Raw genomic sequence first — 19,076 nt, 5'->3', positions numbered from 1 at the left:
TGCCACTTTATAACAAAATCACCTTTCCTTCAGTTTCCAATAAAATTTCCTCATTTCCATCGGAGATCTCATCAGAATGGTCTTTACCATCCATTCTCTTCATGATTGTTTATGCTAAGAAGATGGAGGCTTTCTTTCCAGCTTCTCTTCTTCTGCCTTCATCAATCCCTTCATGACAATATTGTTGTTTTTCTAGCATGAACCTCAAAACTCTTCTAGCTTCTAACCATTACTTAATTTCAAAGCTGCTCCCACGTTTTTATGTATTGGTTACAGAAGCACTTCACTTCTTGGTCCCGACCGCTATCTTAGCTTGGACAAAATACCGTAAACTTGGTGGCTTAGAAAACAGAAATATATTTCTCACAGTTCTGGAGGCTGAGAAGTCCAAGACCGAAGTACCAGCCAATTCAGCTCCTGGTGAGGTTCCAAGGTGCTGGCTGATTCTTCTTTGTGGTTTGTAGATAGATGCCTTCTTGCTGTATCCTTACATGGTGAAGAGAAATGTAATCTCTTCTATGTCTGTTCTTGTAAGGGCATTAATCCCATTTGTGAGGTCTCCACTTTCATGACTTAATTACTTTCCAAAGGCCCCACCTCCAAATGCTATCATACTGGGGATTAGGTCTTCAACATATTAATTTGGGGGGAGCGGGGTACAAACATTCAGTGCATAGCAATATCACATAACGTTATTTGGGCTTTGATGCCCAAAAGGGGACCCTAATGAAAACAAAATACACAAATAATGCCCCATACTCTACTACTTTTTTCTTTTTAAATTTAAAAATCAGGACACATACATACCTTATAGGGAGACAAAAGGTACAAAAATACAATAAATACTTTAAAGGGAGGCAAAACAATTAAGAACTAGTGGTATTTTGGATTATTTATTACTGAATTATTACTAGCTACTACAATGAAAGTCACATATGTCATCACATATAGTTTTGAAAAATGTTTTCCTTGAAGATCTAAAGAATGTGTGAAGAATTGCCTAAGAATAATTTGTTCACCATCAATGTATCCTTCAATTTGGGGGGAAAGAATTGTAGAGATCTTATCCAGTAACTATATAAAAAGGGTATTGAATATATTGTGATATAAGTACCAGGTAATAAAAATGTAATTTAAAAAAGTGGGTATCTCATTTCCACTAAATAAAACATTTGAAAAGAAACAATTGAGTATTAATAAAGATACTTTGTATCTTTATAAATATATTTGAAATTTAAAAATAAGAATTAAAATTATCCTTTTAAAAAGCTATATTTTATTTTGCTTTTGAAGTTGCTTATCTTCTAAATTTAAGAAAAATTACTGAGTTCTTTCCACAAGAGTGATCAAGGATGTGAATTGTTCCAGCCACACTGTGTCCTCTGGTTCCATTTGAAGTGGTTCCTATGAATAGGCTGGTTGAAGTCAGAGATACAAACTGACCAAACAGGGACCTAACTGCCAGCTCTAATGACTTTAATGAAGGCTCCATCCTCTACCAAATGATCTGATTTCTCTTCTAAAAGAGCAGTTTACCAAAACCCTAAAACTGCTGCTTATTTTCAAAGTGACTAACTTACTTCAAGATAGTAATTGAATCCCTAAGTCTAACTTCTTATATAATTATAATACCATTATTTTTGGTTAAAATCATTTTAGAGAAGTTAACTTCTGGCAATTAACTTCAAAGAAAGTTATTAACAGCCTTTTGGTTACCATGGAGCCAATACATTACAAATAAAACACAAAGATTTTAGGCACTTGCATAGATTCCAACATCTGTTCCAAATGTATACTTTTCAAATCAAGAGTTAGAGTGTTTGGATACTTCGGCGAGACATAACAGGGCTTTAACCCCACACATTAATTTGTTAGTATATCCCAGCATGCTATTTGTCTTGGCAACTTGTGTTTTCAAAAACTAACAGAAGATGACTTGTAAAGAAACTTTTCCTTTTGTATATAGTTAGGAACATCTGGTCTAAAAAAGCAGACTTCTGATATCTGCACAACTGAAATATCCTAAGGGAATAACTTAATTCTTACCTGAGGTCATACAGGTAACCAAGAAAAAGGGTCTTCTTATTCCACTGACCTATATTTTAGAATGTTTAGATTCGAGTATCCTTAGAGTTTTGAATTTAGAATCTTTAGAAGTTCCCATGAATAGGAGTCTTATTCTACATGTCTTATACTCAAGACTGCTCAAAATAAAAAGAGGGAACTAGAGAAGAAAGAATAAAGATATATCTGATTTCCTCCCTTTTGTACTCTTCTGTACTCTTGTCAAGGATAGGAGCGGGGACAAGCTTTGAGTGAGAAGAAACTGGGTTGAATTGAAAAGGGCAGTCTGGGGGTTAAAAAGACTGGCTGATACTTCATCCCTTTACTTGGGCATTAGCAATGTCTGGCTGCCGATTCAAAAGAAAAAAATGCAGAGTAGTTCTTCAGTGCCCACTTCTTCACTACTCTTTATTGCCATCAGCGTTTGCAAGTTGGTCCTTCAACCCATGAAGACATACTCATTTACACTACAACTCCTAAACTTTCCAATTCCAGAGGCCTCTTAATGAGTCAGGGTTGTTTCTTTTATCCAATTTCAGCAATGAGTATTAAGCATGAATGAGGTTTAACCCTTGGTGGGAGTTTTTATCTTAAAGTGGGAGCTGATGAGCCTAATGTAATAGAAAGAGCACTGGATGTGAGATTCTAGGACCTTGGTTCTAGGCAAAGCTCTGCCACTTACTAGATGTGTTTACTCAATGTAAAATAGAATATAATGCCTCCTCACAGTATTGTTGCAAGAGTTAAATAAGATAATAAAAGCTCTAGCGTACTTACAGTCTGACACCTAATAGTAAATGTTAGATGAATTTCAACCACTAATTGGTAGGAAGTATAAGAAAGTGTAGGAAGGAGAGAGAAGCTGGCTTCTAGTATAAATTTCTTGCTTCTTTCAAATTCACTTACCTCTAGTCCAATCTCTAAGAAAGTCATATATTTGGAAAACAAAACTAGTAGGCTATTTTTAACTTAAGTGGCAGGTACACTTGGTGACAACATAAAGGTACAAGCCACACGGGAATACTAGAAGTACCATGGTACTTGTGAAGCACCAGGCACTGTGCTATGGCATGACAGACACAAAGGTACATTATTCAGTGGCATAGTTTTTCTTCCCAATGATCCCATAGTATATATCAGAACATTTATATGATTGGCTAAAGACAGAGCCCTGATTAATGGCTGGGCAAAGAAAGAATAATTAGCAAGCAGATTAAAATTAAAATGCTGGCTGAGTCTCAAGCCTTTGAGTAAAATGTAACCCTAGAGAATATTGTCACAACTTTCATTTACTTTAGGCCACTAGTCACCCTGATTAAGAAAGAGATTTGTACTTATAGAAAAGATTGAGCATTAGAGGAGATATTTTTCATTTTTTGACTGCCCAGCATCCCAACATCTTTCTTCTCTGGGGAACCCAGTTCAGATGGTTAGGGTAGGACTGCCTCTGCCCCTGTGTCCAGGCACTTAGGAGTGGGCATAGGACCCAAGACTGATCAGTTAGAGTACCCCATTTCCCAGGGCGCAGCTAACTGTTCAGAAATTCACATGTAACCCAAACTGAACCAGAGACCTCCCCATGTTGCTTCTGCCCTACCTGTGGGCAAAAACACCTCTCCTTCCCTTTGAGGTTACTGGCAGCCATCCTGCCAACCACGTGGAGTGATCCCAAGAGGCACAAAGTCTGATGGTATCATTTGATTCACTAGATGCAGCTGTGCCTGATCAGATCTACTCTTAAACTTCTTGGTCTGTGAACTAATATCCTCCTTTTTGGGCTGAAGCTATTTTGAATTGGGTAACTTTCACTTGCATTCAAGAGAACAAAGCAGACGGAAATTATAGCCACCGCTTATGAATCTGAGTTAGTTATTCAGTGTCATGCTTATTACTTAAATGTATATAGCAGCTCCAAGAGGGTTTTGTCAATAAGAATATTTGTCTAACTCATTGAGTTAATGAATATCCTCTTAGAGACTTCATGGAAAATACATCATAATCACCACTATGATTTGGTTTTACTGGAAAAACCTTCCCTCATACCTTAAAACAAATAAAAGTCCCCAATACCTTAAAACAAAAGTCACATGCCCAAAATTCACAAGATTATTTTACTAGAATTTAGGGGAGAGGAGATGATATAGTCAAGTTTCACAAAGAAAATCTTCATGTCAAACTCTAGCGAAATGAAGAAAATTCAAGTTCCTGTTTCAGTCTCAACTGACTTGAGTACCGCAGCAATGTACCTCTTTCATGGCATGCATGTGTCAACCTGTCAGTGATGTGGCCACATTTTCATGACCTTAACGCTCTGTATCATATCTCAGCAATTCCAGACATGAGTTCTGAGAAACTTCTTTCATTTCTATGGTTTTCTTCATCCAGTTGAGGATGGTTCTGGCTACTGCAAAAGTGTTCACCAACCATATGCTCTGGTCCATACGGCTTTCTTCTTAAACTCCGGGAGAACTCTCAAGGACAGAAGGGTGGCTGAGGGGACAAAAAATAAAGTGCACTGTTGCATTTGGTGGAGCTGCATTTGAAAAGGTCATTTTGATCAAAAAGGTGTCAGAACAGAATTTATTTTTTTTGTCACTTGGCTAATCTTCAAGACTAAGAATTCCCATTAAGCCTTTGGTAGAATTTTTATGGCAGAAAACCACTTATAAAGGTTGGGGGGAAAGTTTCTTGAAAAAGTTAACCTTCAATGAGTTAATAGGAAAGTTTGCAGAATTAAAATGAAAACTGACTTCTGGGATGCTGGTGATGTTCTTTTTCTTGATATGGGTGCTGATTATGCGAGTATGTTCCCTTTGTAAAAATCTACTTAAGATTTGTAGTCTTTTCCACATAAATACGATATTTCCATTAAATGTTTAATTGAAGCTAAACAACAAAAACGAAAACCCTGACCCTACAATAAAATTAGGTTCATGTGCTCAGTGGAGCAAGTATGACTATACTAAACTATATTTCAACATGTAACCACAAGTCTACACTTTTTCTAATCTGTCATGGGTCCCTCAGGGATCCATTTAAAGTAAGGAAATTCTGTGTAATCTCTTTTGGTAACTTATTATATATCTTATTTTAGAATATTAATATAAACATATTGAGATGTTATTTAAAGTATAATAATGTGGAGTAATATAGGTAAGCCAGAATTATACAATTATTGTGTGTGATTCTAATAAACCCATGACTATATAATCAAGTGAACACATGCTTCATTGACCCAAATGACTGTTTTCCTCATCAGTACTAGCTGTTATCTTCATAACCTAAGACAGTATATATTTTAAGTAACCAATGGTATTATGGACCCATGGCCATTAAAAATTAGTCCAAACTCCCTAAGGAAAATGAACAGAGGAAATCCTAGCAGCAAGTTTCTAGGGACTGATTAAGTTAAAATATGCCCTGATTCTCAATGAAGTTCTGTGGTTTATCAGAATCATGTGGAGGGGACTATTGTAACATACACATGCCTCCCACTCACTTTGTGGGTAGGGAAAAGGCCCAGAACCAATGAATTCTTTCTTGTTTGGCAACCAATAAAGTAAAATATGGGTCATACTTGACTCCAGCCTGACCAGATAAATTATCACAGAATAGGCCAACAGGCATCTTTCTGAAGCTGAGACTTTCAGTGAAGTATTTTACAGCATGATGGCCACAGCCACTGGAGGGCTCCAGACCCCCAAGTCCTAAGACATGGATGACAAATACAAGCTGTCTCAGAGCACAGGGCCAACGCCCAAATGACTTCTCAGATTTGAGTAAAAAAAGCTACATAATTTTCACAGAAAGCTCTTCCATGCTTGTGGATCCTACATTCACAGTTTAACAAAGTCAGTAGAGAAGTATAAAAGACACGAAAACCATCTTAATGCCTGAAAGAATGGGAAATGCCTAGTTGCCTTGGCAAAAAACTGTGCAGCCATTAAAAATAATAATTATGAAGTCAGTATAAGAACAGGTTTAAATGCTTTAAAAATAACTTTGAAATTAAAAAGGTAGTATTAAATTGTCTATGTGTATTTTTTCTTAAACATATATAATTATAAATATATTAAAACAATATTCATACAGACAGGGTCAAAAACTTAACAAAAATATCAAAATTGTTATTGGGCAATGGGACACTGGATTTCTCTTTGCTGCTTTTTACTTTTTTTTTTTTTTCCTGAATTTTCCAAATTTTAATTAAAATCATATTTTACTATTATGATAAAACATGTTTAAACTATTCAAATAAAAGTTAAATGTAAAGCTACTATAACTCTTTTTTAATCCACTTGCTGGTTCAAAATGCCACATTGCTGATCGATCCAGATTACTTCTCTAAGCTAAACCAAGATGAGCCCTTTCAGAAACCAATAAACACTAGAATACAATTCTGCATCACAGGCAACAATGGATGATTTTTACCTACGTTGAGCATAAAGCATGGAAGTAATACCTTTTAAAAGGTCCCTGGATTTTGCTGAGAGGGCTTCTTTGGGGCTTTCCATGATGCTGAATAGCCAGTCAATGAACTAGGGTAAAAATGAAGAACAGTGTCAGTGAAGAGAATCTCACTCTCAGCAAGAGATCAGTCAGTCCCTTAGGCCTGATACATAAGTATTAGTATAACAGTCTTTAGGCAATACCTGTCTGGGCTGGGGAGTAGACAAGAGACAGGGACCAAGCACAAGATATGGTAAGGTTGGACATAGCTCCCATTTATTCTAATGACTAGCAAAAGTCAAACCTCTTTCCCCTGCTGAGACCTGGTACAGATTTTAGAAGTGAGATAGACATGGACCCAGAGACCTCCTGTAAGCCATGAACATTAGCTCTCACCATTCTGAGACCCAGAGAGGTTCAGAACTTTTTCCAAGTCCACTCCTAATGAATAGCAAAGTCAAGATCTGAACCCAGACCTGGCTTCAAAGACCCATGCTCTTTCTTTGCATCAAGCAGCCTCCCAGTTGGTTCCATGTACACCCTGACCTAGTCTCCTAGGCTGGGAAGTAAATAGGGAACACATCTGGTGTAAGCCCCGTTTTCGAAACAAAATATGTTTCTGTAGATGAAAACAGTTTGTGCACAAATGAATATGAAACAGGAAGTTGAAATGCAAGAGAAAGGGCATAAAATAATTTACTAGATAAAGCCAAGCATGTTAATTGTGAATAAATCTTGCAAATGAGGTAGAATAGAAACTCATAGTACTCATGAGTTTGACTGACCTCCCAGGATGCAGCCAAAATTGTTTTTAAATTAGATACAGGATAAATATCATCAATGACTGGATGTCGCCAATCTTGGTTCATTAAAAAACACATACATGAGTGATAGGTACTAGGCATTTTAACTTCAGACATAGTAACTGGGTTGAAGAAAGAATAAAATAAGGAGAAAAAATATTCCTAATTCCCTGCCTTAATTAAAAACTTTCTTTTGTTTATTTCCTTTTTCTCAATTTCATTTTATAATATCCTACTGGTAAGTAAATAAATCAAGCACCACTAACACATAATCGATACAAGATGTCTACACTGTAGTCCAAAGTGAACATGGTGTCTCAGTCCAGAAATAACATGAGGCGAGGTCACATTTAAATTTATTTTGATTTAAAATGGAACATAAAACACAAAATTTGGGGAGGCAATATTAATGATTATCAGGTTAAAGGAAAAAGTCATTTTAATTGAAACACTCAGTGGATCCACAGTTCAGAAATGCTTTTAAAGATTAATGTTTCAGATTTCAAGAATAAGCAACAAAAAGTTAGCTGTAAGTTTTCAACCTCATAAAAATCCAATTTTGACTAAATGGGATTCAAAAAACAGTCTTCCAATCAACTATATTAAAGATAGGTCAGAGCCATATAATGAGAAGTTCAGGAAGCAAAGTGTTTTCACTAGCTCTGCACAACAGCGAGTAGCCTGGGGAACCTCAATATTAAAAACCAAAGGTATTTCCTACAGTTTGGACTTTCCTAAGGGCAAGGGTGATGGTGTCGGACCTTTACTAAACTCCATTTGGTATCTAGCAGAGGCCAGAGGCATGATGGGTACTGGAGCATGTCTGTGGGATGGAATGAGCTGTGGGGAACCCTAAATATGCTATAAGAAGATGGATGTTCCAGACATACATTTCCCCTGGAAAGAGTTCTCTGATCCACCCCAGGAATTGTTGATCATCTCCCCACCTTTCTCATCACCACTGTAACCTACTCATCATACCACCTTGCAATCTTGAATTTGTCTTCTTGTCTGTCCTCACTTGAGATTCTGAGCTCTCTGAGACTCAGTCATCCTTTCTTCCCCAAGGTCAAGAACACAAGTGCCTTCGACAAATGAATGAAAACATGACCTTTTCTCTCCAACCCATCCCATCTGTAAGAGAGCTATTCCTGTTGTCATTGTTTTTAATCAGCAGGTGCACTGAGCCTGGGCTAGCCTCAATCTGTTGGATTCTGCATCTGGCTGAGATTCGGCCCTGAGTATGAAAGCCTGTGGTGTAATTCAAGTTTCACTTAACTCCCATTTCAATATTCCAGCAGAAACTGCTGAAAAGAAAATGGCTGCCTGCCTTGCTAAGCAGGTGGCTGCCAACCTCACCTTCTGGGTCTGTTCTTTCCATGGCTCTTTCTGCAGCAGAAGAAGCATGCTACTGGGAAGAAGAGTGAGAGCCTCCTGCAGAGTGACCCTGTGCATTGGACTCATGCCAAGGAAGCTTGATACTGGCCCAGCTGGGCCATTCTCCTGATGCCATGGCAACCAACTGGCACTGAGGCCAAGGAGGAGAGGGGCAGCATGGTCTGCCCATGCAACCACTATGGCTGCAAATATCAGCAACAAGAAGTCCAAAGCCTATGACGGAAATAGAAAAGACATTAGGTCATATGTTTTAATAGTTCAAAGTAACATACACAGCCCCATGATGCAATGTCATCTTCCCCTTTACCCAACCCCCCTGTTACAACCCTTCCCTAGAAGGGGTACTGAACAGCAAACTCAATTTCCATGCTTAATGAAGAGACATTTTAGAGCTTTGGAAGGTTTCTGAGGTCCCTTTACGTGAACAAAAGAGATTCAACAGTTTCATTATTATTACTCTAACATTTCAGGAGAAACATAATTTACTCAATTCCTAATCACACCAAAATCCAAACACTTTTCTGTTTTGACTTTTTCAGAGAGATTAAGAAATTGAGAGATATGGAGAAATGGTTATTGTGGTGGCCAAAACTAATTTTTAAAATTACATATAGTCTGATTCTATTTTTTAGCAAATCTCTCTTCATGCATTTTAAAAATCTGTCTAGAAACCATTGAGTTAGATTTTAGACTAGACACTTGCAGAAATGGTGGTAATGGGGGCCACCTCTGAGTTGTTGGACTACTGTGATTTAAATTATACTTCTTTCTGCTTATCTGTATATCTAAATGTTTTAAGATTTTTGTGAGAAAACAGAGAAAGTTAATAAAAACTTAGGAAATCACAAGAAAAAGAGGAGAGATTATGCTAATTAAAATAAAAGTTCAAAAAGTATGTCTCAGTCTCTTAAAATTCCTAATCTCACAATTAAAAATTTCAAAAAGACATAACTCTTAAATAAAAACTGGGCGGAATTTCAAAGAACATCCCAGCTTATGCAAACTTTACTCACACAATAAACAGGATACTCATGAAGCATGCCCATAGAAAAAGTTCTACTGCTAAAAAGTGCACAGCAGCCAGCTGAGTCAAGAAAATGAGACTAGGAAAGAGCTGTCTTCATTTTATTAATATTTATTAATTTATTTTATTAATCTTTAATAATTTATTATTAATTTATTAATCTTTTTCTTTTTAAACTCACTATTAGTGGTTTTTATTTTGGGGGGGTCATAAGTCATTTTGCATGTGTGATGAAAACTCCCCTTTGGTATGTGTACACATGCACATAAGCACTGGCACATACAGATTATTCACATACACTTCAGAAACCTCTTCAAACCAGGCATTTTTTTTTTAGCCATATGCTTAACTTGTGCAGAGGCCAGAGCCCTGTACTGCCACATTCTTTATGGATCAAACCCAAGTCCACAGAACCTTGAGTTCCCTCTCCAGCTAGTGTCCTTTGTGTTCTGCCTGTCAAGGAACATATTTTGTTGAAAATATTTCTCAAAGGGCAGCCCCAGGTGTCTCCAAGAGCATGGTAAGAATACCCCTTTCCTTGTGCCATCAGAGAATCGTTAACAGTGTTTCTCAAAAATAAAATGAAGGAGGGAAAGAAAATCTGCAAGCAGCAACACACTCCTCTTTTGGGAGAATGAATCTATGCTCTTTATTTCAAAGAAGCTGCAAACTACTCTTCTAGATCATACCTCATCGAGAGCCACATTCTGAACAGATGTTGACTGGTGAGCAACATTTCTGATATAACCCATCAGTTCCAAGAGCCACTCCATTCTCTTCAACACGCCTGAAACAAAAAGGACATTTTCTTACTAGGACATGATTTTCCTTTGAAATGTAAATCAGCAATAACCATCATAAGTAGAACACCTGGTAAGGATTCCATCAAACAGTTTCAAGTTCTCTTGCAATACCTGAGACTTGTGATTGCCCGTGAAAGATACTATTCACAACTGTATTTTGTCCTTCATTTTTAAAAGCTAATCTATTCTGCAGACCTCCCTGCACACTAGCGATGAAATGCATTTACTGGAGTTTTTCTCTCAGCATTAAATATATCAAGAGAAATCTGGCAGGCCAACTAACCAGTAATGTTGAATCTTGGATAATTAGTTGTTTTTACAGTCCTCCTTTGTTTAATTGTTCCCAATTTGTGCCAAAAATCACAGAGAAAACCTACCAAAGATATAAAAAGATAGAAAACCAAAGATATGAAAAGAAAAATTAAAACTGGCCATTATAGGGTAACTAGCGAACAAACATCAGCATATATATTAAATTTTTTCCTTTTTATTTTTTAAAAGTGAGGATTCCCAGCACAGTGAAGACTATAAAGGAAATTTTTAAAAATTTTGTTAAGAGGGAAATGGGAACTACATTTTAGAGCTGGCTAGTTAGAACCAAAGGCAACATCAAACTTGTTTCGGTCTATTGCATGTATCTTCATGCTTAATTGGAAACGCCTATTAGATTTCTTCCTGACAAACACACTTTTGGTTTAGAGTAAAAAAATCCACTTTCTCATCACAGATTCATTTTTCAGTGGGCAGGCACTAATGCCAATATGAGAGAACTGTCTCAATTGCCAAAGAGGACAATGAATCAAAATTTCCTATACAGCCTTGTAGAGTATTACAATCATGTTTGTTAGTTTTTATTTAAAATTTAAAAGATACAAGAGATCAATGGGGAGATAGGGCACATAAACACAAGTAACTAAGGGCTTTCCAGCCACATTTGACCTGCTTAAGCCAGGTGCCATTCAGAACCTGAAGGTAGTCTAGAGAAATTATGAACATATGACCAAACAGATGGAAGGAGCAATGAGGGAGCTCCCTTTTCCAGTGATTATTTCAGTATAAAGTCTAAAATGGCCTAAAAGTTCCCCCACGTGATTAATTAGCAGAGCTTCAGGCTTGAGAATGTAGATAGGGTGGTCAGATTTTAGAATCCTCACCCCTGAGAAGTTCTTCTATAGAAAAATTATTTAATTTTTTGTTAGTTAAATTTGTTGTTTTTAATTAACTGTTTTTAAAATGACCATCCCAAAGCCATTTTCATGAAATCATCAGGCAGAATCAATTGAAATTGTGTGCATTTAGAAAACTGAAGTTAAACAGGCAGAAGCTACCTGGCACACTTGTTTGTATTCTTAAGGATTTAGAGGGCCAAAAACAACATAAAAACCCTCAAAAGAATCCATTCTCATCTCCAAAAAGTGGATGTTGTGAGCTCCAACAACTCATTTCCATCCAAGGCACTCCTCATTTGTAGTAAGAATCCTAACCCATGTTAAGAAAGCATTAAAATAGTTTTTAAGTTGAGAAAACAAAGGGATGGCAGGCAGATTTCTTGTTCCTGATGTTCCCCCCAAACTGGCCTCACCTGTGTTGGCATGGCTTACAATCCGTGCCTGGTATAAGCTGTGCAGAATTGTCCAGGCAAGAGTCTCTTTTTCATGGTGCTGCACAGCAAAACTGAGCATATCAATCAAGCTCATCAAGGAGAATCGTCCTTGAGAGACTAAGTACAGTTTGACAAAGGTGGCCTTTTCTATGTTGCTCTGCAAAAAAGCAAATTGTTCAGTTACTGTTAAATTAACTGAAGTAGCTATAGAACCTTAGGGCAAGGGCAAAACAGAAAGGATGAGTTTGATGTTATTATTTCAAATGCTAAAACTTCATTTTCTGCAGCATGTGATCTATCTGCCTATGTGCTCTATTAAAATGTACATACAATAGAGGGTTGCAATGTCACCTCCTGTTTCTTCTTTAAAACCATAAATGTGTTTAGAGGTTAGTTGGTAATGATGTTTAGTAAGAATACACAAATAATAATAATAAAATGATAACTAATAAATACAGTACTCATGTGCCAGGCACCATTCCAAGCACTTAACACGTATTAATTCAGCAGTTTTCAAAGTGTGGTACACAGACCTCTGGGGGTTCCCAAGACCCTTATAGACATTCTGTGAGGTCAAACTATTTTTATAATAGTACTGAATTGTACCAGTATGCACTGTATTTTTCATTGCCACTTGTAATTTTTCAAAAAGCCATTTTCACTTAAAATATCCTTGTAAACAATAAAAATGATTAGCTTCCTTAAACCTTGGCCCTGAGTACACAACTTTTTAATATTCTGTGTGACAAACTGGTAATATACATAAAGGACTCTTCTCCTGTATACCCATATATGATGGTTGTCTCAAGGAAAAATACTTGTAAGATTGAGTTGTGAGCTGAAATAGCCACTGTTTTCATGGAATACCATTTACTTGAGAAAATGATTGACGGACAAACTATGGTTATTCGAACTGGTTGTTTGACATATTATTTTCTTAAAATTGAAAGAAGTAAGATTGTTACTTCAAATAAAGTACCTGACAGTATTTGTTGCCAATGATAAAATCTGATCTTTCAAGAGAAAATTATATTTGTAGAAAATTTGTATCTGCTACTATGAGCTTGGCAGCCTCCCAATATGTAAAAGGCTTCTAATGAGACTGTTGGTGATATTAACAATATAATGTCTTGATATTGTATAAAGAAATGTATCAACATTTGGAAGATCCTCAAAAATTCAGTGAACCACTATTTTCCAAATGACCAATACATGGTATTACAAAGTCATGCATGGGTAAAAGACCCAAAGTGCAAGACAGACCAATGGATTGTAACATAACAAAATATGTAAATTTCAATGACATGGCTTTGGACTCCACATTGCAATTAACCTTTAAGAAACTACCAGCTGTTGGGTTTTGGTGCAATATAAAAGAAGGATATCAGTAATTATCTGAGAAGACTATTAACACACTTTTCCCCTTTCCACCTATGTATCTGTATGAGGCTGGAATTTCTTCCATACTTCATCAAAACAACATCACAATAGTTTGAATAAAGCAGCAGCCATGAGAATCCAGCTGTCTTCTATAAGCCAGACATTAATGAGATTTGCAAAAATGTAAAACAATGCCACTTTTCTCACCAATTTTTTGTGCTTTGGAAATTTTTTTTTTTATTCTTTTTAAGAAGTAGTGGGTTTTTTATTATTATTACTTTTAAGTGAATATTTAAAAATTTTCTTCATTTTAATTTCTAATAAGGTAAATGTCAACAGATATGACCCATATAAATAAAAACTCCTGGGGTCCTCAATAATTTTTAAGAAACTAAACTGTTCTTGAGACAAAAATATTTGAGAACCGCTTTATTGACTATTTAATCCTCTCGCATAAACCTCTGCAGTAGGTTACTATTACTATCCCTCGTTTACAGATGAGGAAACAGACACAGAAGCTAAGTAACTTGTTTAATGTCACACAGTTAGAGCAGCAGAATAAGAATTGGAACCCCAGGAGTCTGTGCTCTTCACCACTATCTTATTCTTAACTCTAGCTCACTTGGTTAGAGCATAGTGCTCTAACCAAGGTCCAGGGTTTGATCCCTGTACCGGCCAGCCACCCAGGGTGGGGAGAGTGGGAAAGAATACAACACAACCTGATCTAGTGGAGCAAACTAACTCATTTGGAAACATCAGAACATTACTTAGTATGTTCCAGTGACAATGTTCTGAATGGTACTTTAGGAACCCGAGTGAGTAACAAGCAAACTTTAGCTCTAGGAACCATGAAGTAAATTGCATGCTTTATTTCCAACTATACTATATGAATGTAAGAAGATATAATTAGTTATATGAATGTAATAATTATGATAATTAGTCACTGAGTCCTCACCTTGGGCCAGACACTGTTCCAAGCACTCAACATAGATTAAGTCATTTAACTCTCAAAATAACCCTAAGAGGTAGGTGCTACTCTCTCCCTCTTATAGATAATGAAACTGAGGCAGAAAGAGGCTATGAAACTTAAACAAGTTTCATTTATTGCTAGTAAATTGCAGAGCTGGATTTCAAACAGGAGCATTGAGGTTCCAGGGTCCATCCTCTTTAATAATTTCTTTATATTGCTTCTCTTTACTTAAAATGAGCTAATTTCCAAAATATGGATACTCCAAATACATCCATAATAGTGGTTCTCAAACCTTAGACACACCAAAATCACCTGGAGAGACTGTTAAAATACAGACTCCTGACCTCCACCTCCAGAGTTTCTGATGCAGTATGCTTGGAATGGGACATGAGAATTCAAAATTCTAATTACTTCTCAGGCAATGCTGCTGCCACTGGTCCAGGAACCACACTTTGAGAACCATATATACATTTTCTGATGCAGAAATTCAAGGATACAATTGTATAGGCAAACCTGCCCTAAAGTGAAATAAATGACAAGATATTTGAGATGCCCGCCAGCTACTGGGGGGGGGGGGTGGGCAGGGAGATCTCACGGTTCTCTAAATCTATGGTATTAGTTGGTATGCAAGGTTGCCATCAAATAAGTATGTCATTTGAGATGTACATACACTACAAAATTATTGTTTATCTGCAACTCAAATTTAACAAAACATCTTGTATTCTATTTGCTATATCTGGCAACTTTATTGACATGCTACTTTTTGCTCATTCATCACTTGACTGAGCATGGATGTTGGGGGCACTTGTAAATTATCCTGTGACAGGGCTAATCATGCTTGTTATTCAATCAACCACCCTTCTTCACTCCAAAAGGATAATATCAGAAGAAAGGAAATAAAAGTGAGAACAGAACTATTTATTTATGCCTTCCATTCACCAGAAAGTTCTTTGGTCAGAATATTCCCACTCTCATGGAAATTGTACTGAAGAGGTTGCCCTATATTTATTTTCTTGCCCATAGACGACACAAAAATGTTCTTGAAAAAGTGTTCTCTTAAAAAGTTATTCACCCATCCATACCACATTTATAAAGCACCAACCATACTAGTAAGCTCAACACTAGACCCCACAGTGAAACAGAAAGATAGCTTCCTGAAATTAACCAGTAACTAATACAAAGTAAAACCAGCTTTGGCCAAAAGGACTCTATAATCAACTCTTCAATTGTAATTTCCATTTCAATAATGACAAAAATATAGATAGATATGTTATTACCTTAGTAATCTGAGTGACCCGATTGATGTCATCATCTGTCATTTCTGATAAGCATTTTGCTACACTAATATACAGCTCTAGATCATTTCTCTGGTAAAGAAAAAACCCAAGCATGTTAAAATACAACACAAAACAAGTCTATTCTTAATGTTCTGACAAATTATTAGATTTGCTTATCCCCAGGAACCGCAGCTGATGAAATTTTAATTTTTACCAAACCAAAACATACGGCCAATTTTTGTCCTTTTAAAAACATCTTTCCTATTACATTGTGTATTTGGCTGTACTTTTTTCTTCTTATCAGAATTCTGTCATTCCAAATGAATTTTTAGCCTCTTTGTAAAACTACATTTCAGAGGTTTGTTGGGGGAGGGGAAGGGCTAGTATTAAGGCATATGGTATAAATATTGGACACTATGCCCAAGGATTCTCCACGTATAAGGTGTAAAGATTTCTGAGCTTGCTCACCTTCTGCGGGCATTTGGTAAAAAGACCTAACAGCAAATTTCCTGGTGTAGCACTGGTTAACATGCTTCTGAGCTTGCTGAAAACTTCAGTTCTAAATATTCAACCTCAATTTAGATCTTGGAAGCAAACACACTCCTAGTGAAGAATGTGGTTATTTCTTGCTAGCCTTCCCACCCACATTCTTAAAACATACACCTCCCCACTTTGCCAAAAGGCTTTAAAAAATCCCAAACATAAATTGTCAGGAATGTAAATATTTTTGTTCCTCACCCGAATCTTATTTGGCAGAAGGTCAAAAATTTTCCCAGTAGCTTCACAGAGCAGACTCCAGAGGTGATAGGCAGGGCTGGGCAGTTTCATGGCCTGGCTCAGACCCTGTAAGGCACTTGGGCATAACTCAGGATTGCAAAGTGGGGAAGCTGCTTTAAAAACTGCCACCATTAAGTTTTCAACAAAACCCAGGATCTGTTCATCAGAGACATATTTTATCCATAGAGGCACAGATACCAGGAGATATTTCTTGATATTTAGCTGGAAGTAAAACAGAAGAAGTCAAATATAAATAGGCAAGGATGGGTTTGCGATGTTCAAAACCTCTAGGTCATCACTCTGTTTCAGGATAGACTGATGAAAGTTTCAGGTTATTCCCTCCATCCTCATTTTCCCACAGCTTCATGGTCCAATGGGCCACTAATGCATGTAATTTTGGCTGCTGCGGTTACTTCTGATCCAGAGTGACTCATGTATACATGGTATCTGCCAGTCCATCTGTGAACTACTAGCTTAAACCTTGGATCTTTTCAGTGAAGGGAATAAAATGCTACTTCTGAAAGTACATGACAGTGGCTATTCAGTTTTAAGAGGTTGCAATCTCTGGCATGAAAGCTCCTTAAGATGAAAGGATCGTACACTGGAAATCAACTGAACAGAGCATGTGATATTATTAGCTTCTTTTTCTGATGGAAAATAAGTAATAAGGGAAACTGGCATATTGAAATCATTTCTGAGCAAAGAACCACCACCAGCTGAGCATGTGGAACTGACCAAGGCATCTTCGAGTTCACAAGAGCCAAGAAGGGGCATGGTTAGAAATAGCTCTGTTACGTGAAACAGACTTTAAGACAGTGGGCTTCAAAAATTCTTAGAAACATAAGTATGATGCTAAAGAGGCAGCAAGCCTAAAAAATAAAATCTGACAATAAAACCAGTAAATTTCTAAAAAGATCAGGTAGTTGCATGAGTTCTCTGAAGAGTTTATTGTAAAGAATATGCCACCTCAGATCATATAAGAAAATGAATTCACAAACTTCATTTGTTAATTAACAAAGATAAAAAGAAAGACCCATAATCAAAGACAAGCAAAAAGTAGCACAGATCTAAAAGAGAAATGGAAAGATAACTAAAGTCTAGAAAAATTTCTGAGATCAACAAAATAGGCTGTTAGAGATATGCCTAATTCAAAAGGAAGAAAGAGTTAATAGAAGAGGGCTTGGAGTCAACTAGGTATAGCTCTCCCATCTATTAACTAGGCAAACTTTGATTGACTTCCATTTGCCTCAGTTTACCAACCCATAAAACAGAATAATAAAATGTATCTCTTGGAAGTGAAATAAGTCAGACACAAAACACTTCATACTGTGTGACTTCACTCTAAGGAATTTCTAAAATTTATATACAATTTAAGTTGATATAAAAGTTCTTTAGAAAAGGCAAAATTATAGAGACAGGAAGCAAACCAGTGGCAGGCTGGTTCTGAGGTTGGGAGTAATGATTGACTACAAATAAGCACAATGGAACTTTGTTGAGTTATAGAAGTACTTTTGATGATGTTGAAAATCTATAAATGTACTAAAACTCATCAAATTTTACACTTACATGGCCACATTTTAGGGCATATAGATTCTAATTCCAAAAAGCCATCTAAAAATTGACTGTCAAAGTTGAAGAGAGATTAAATCTGATGCCTGTAAGTACCAGGAACATAGCAAGTGCTCCATAAGTGGTAGCTGGATGGAAGCCACTTGAAACAGGCAAAGTAATATTGATAGTTAACAGAAAGGATGTAGACACCTTCAGAAACATCCACCTTCAATTAAAGAGAATTAGGAGGAGTAGGAAAGGTTAAAAAAAAAACAGTGCAGATAGGGACTAAAGCCAAGAGACTGAGGAGATAAGAAGAGGGCTTTGCACTATTCTCACAGAACTAAAGCCTCCTAGAACAGAAGAATAATAGGCCAGGTTATAGAGACAATTCAAAGATTAATCATTTAATTATAATCAACTGGCAAATCTCTAAGGAATCATGAAATGAATTTTTCTGTCCTAGCTTGAAATGTACTCAAAATTACACATCTTTACTAACTTCACATCTCTAAACACTCTTGCCCCATTTGTCTTATCTCCCCTTGGCCTATACTGGAAGGTGCTAGCATCCTCTCTCTATCACATATACCAGGCTGTGTCACTTCTTCCTCAACACTGTGCTCAAGCTTACACTTTCCTGACTGCACCACAGGTGAACACCCTAGCAGAGACGTTCCACTCTCTCCATCTACGTCCTCCCACCTACAACACCTGACACCTCTGACCTGATGCCTAACCAAATCCCACCAAGTCTTCAATGCTCACCTTAATTGCTGCCTCCTCTGGGAAAGGGCGGGATAATGTATTGAGGAGTCCAGTGCATGCAGATTTGCCTTTTTCTTAATATGTACTGAAATGATTGCATATACCATATAATCAAAGAAACCTAGGTTCAAATAACTCTATAAAATTCTAGATGTATAAACTTGAGAAAGAAACTGTAATACCTCTGATCATCATTTCCTCCTTTTGGA

The 19,076-nt window shown here is 36.8% G+C and overlaps 1 protein-coding gene across 3 annotated transcripts in view; it reads right to left on the bottom strand.

Annotated features, from left to right (window-relative positions):
- Positions 1-4,161: 4,161 nt before the first annotated feature.
- FOCAD (focadhesin) overlaps positions 4,162-19,076 on the bottom strand; it is a 338,731-nt gene continuing 323,816 nt past the window's right edge. For all 3 annotated transcript variants that reach the window (XM_063080862.1, XM_063080864.1, XM_063080865.1), the window contains 7 exons: positions 16,510-16,770; positions 15,772-15,861; positions 12,124-12,301; positions 10,428-10,525; positions 8,676-8,927; positions 6,527-6,602; positions 4,162-4,554 (listed from right to left, as the gene is read on the bottom strand). In XM_063080862.1, coding sequence (XP_062936932.1) covers positions 4,481-4,554; positions 6,527-6,602; positions 8,676-8,927; positions 10,428-10,525; positions 12,124-12,301; positions 15,772-15,861; positions 16,510-16,770 — 1,029 coding nt within the window. In that variant the 3' untranslated portion in view covers positions 4,162-4,480. The remainder of the gene's footprint in view (positions 4,555-6,526; positions 6,603-8,675; positions 8,928-10,427; positions 10,526-12,123; positions 12,302-15,771; positions 15,862-16,509; positions 16,771-19,076) is intronic.

This window comes from Cynocephalus volans, chromosome 16 (assembly GCF_027409185.1).
Source record: "Cynocephalus volans isolate mCynVol1 chromosome 16, mCynVol1.pri, whole genome shotgun sequence".
Lineage (NCBI taxonomy): Eukaryota > Metazoa > Chordata > Mammalia > Dermoptera > Cynocephalidae > Cynocephalus > Cynocephalus volans.
This window is presented reverse-complemented; position numbering and strand designations above follow the sequence as displayed.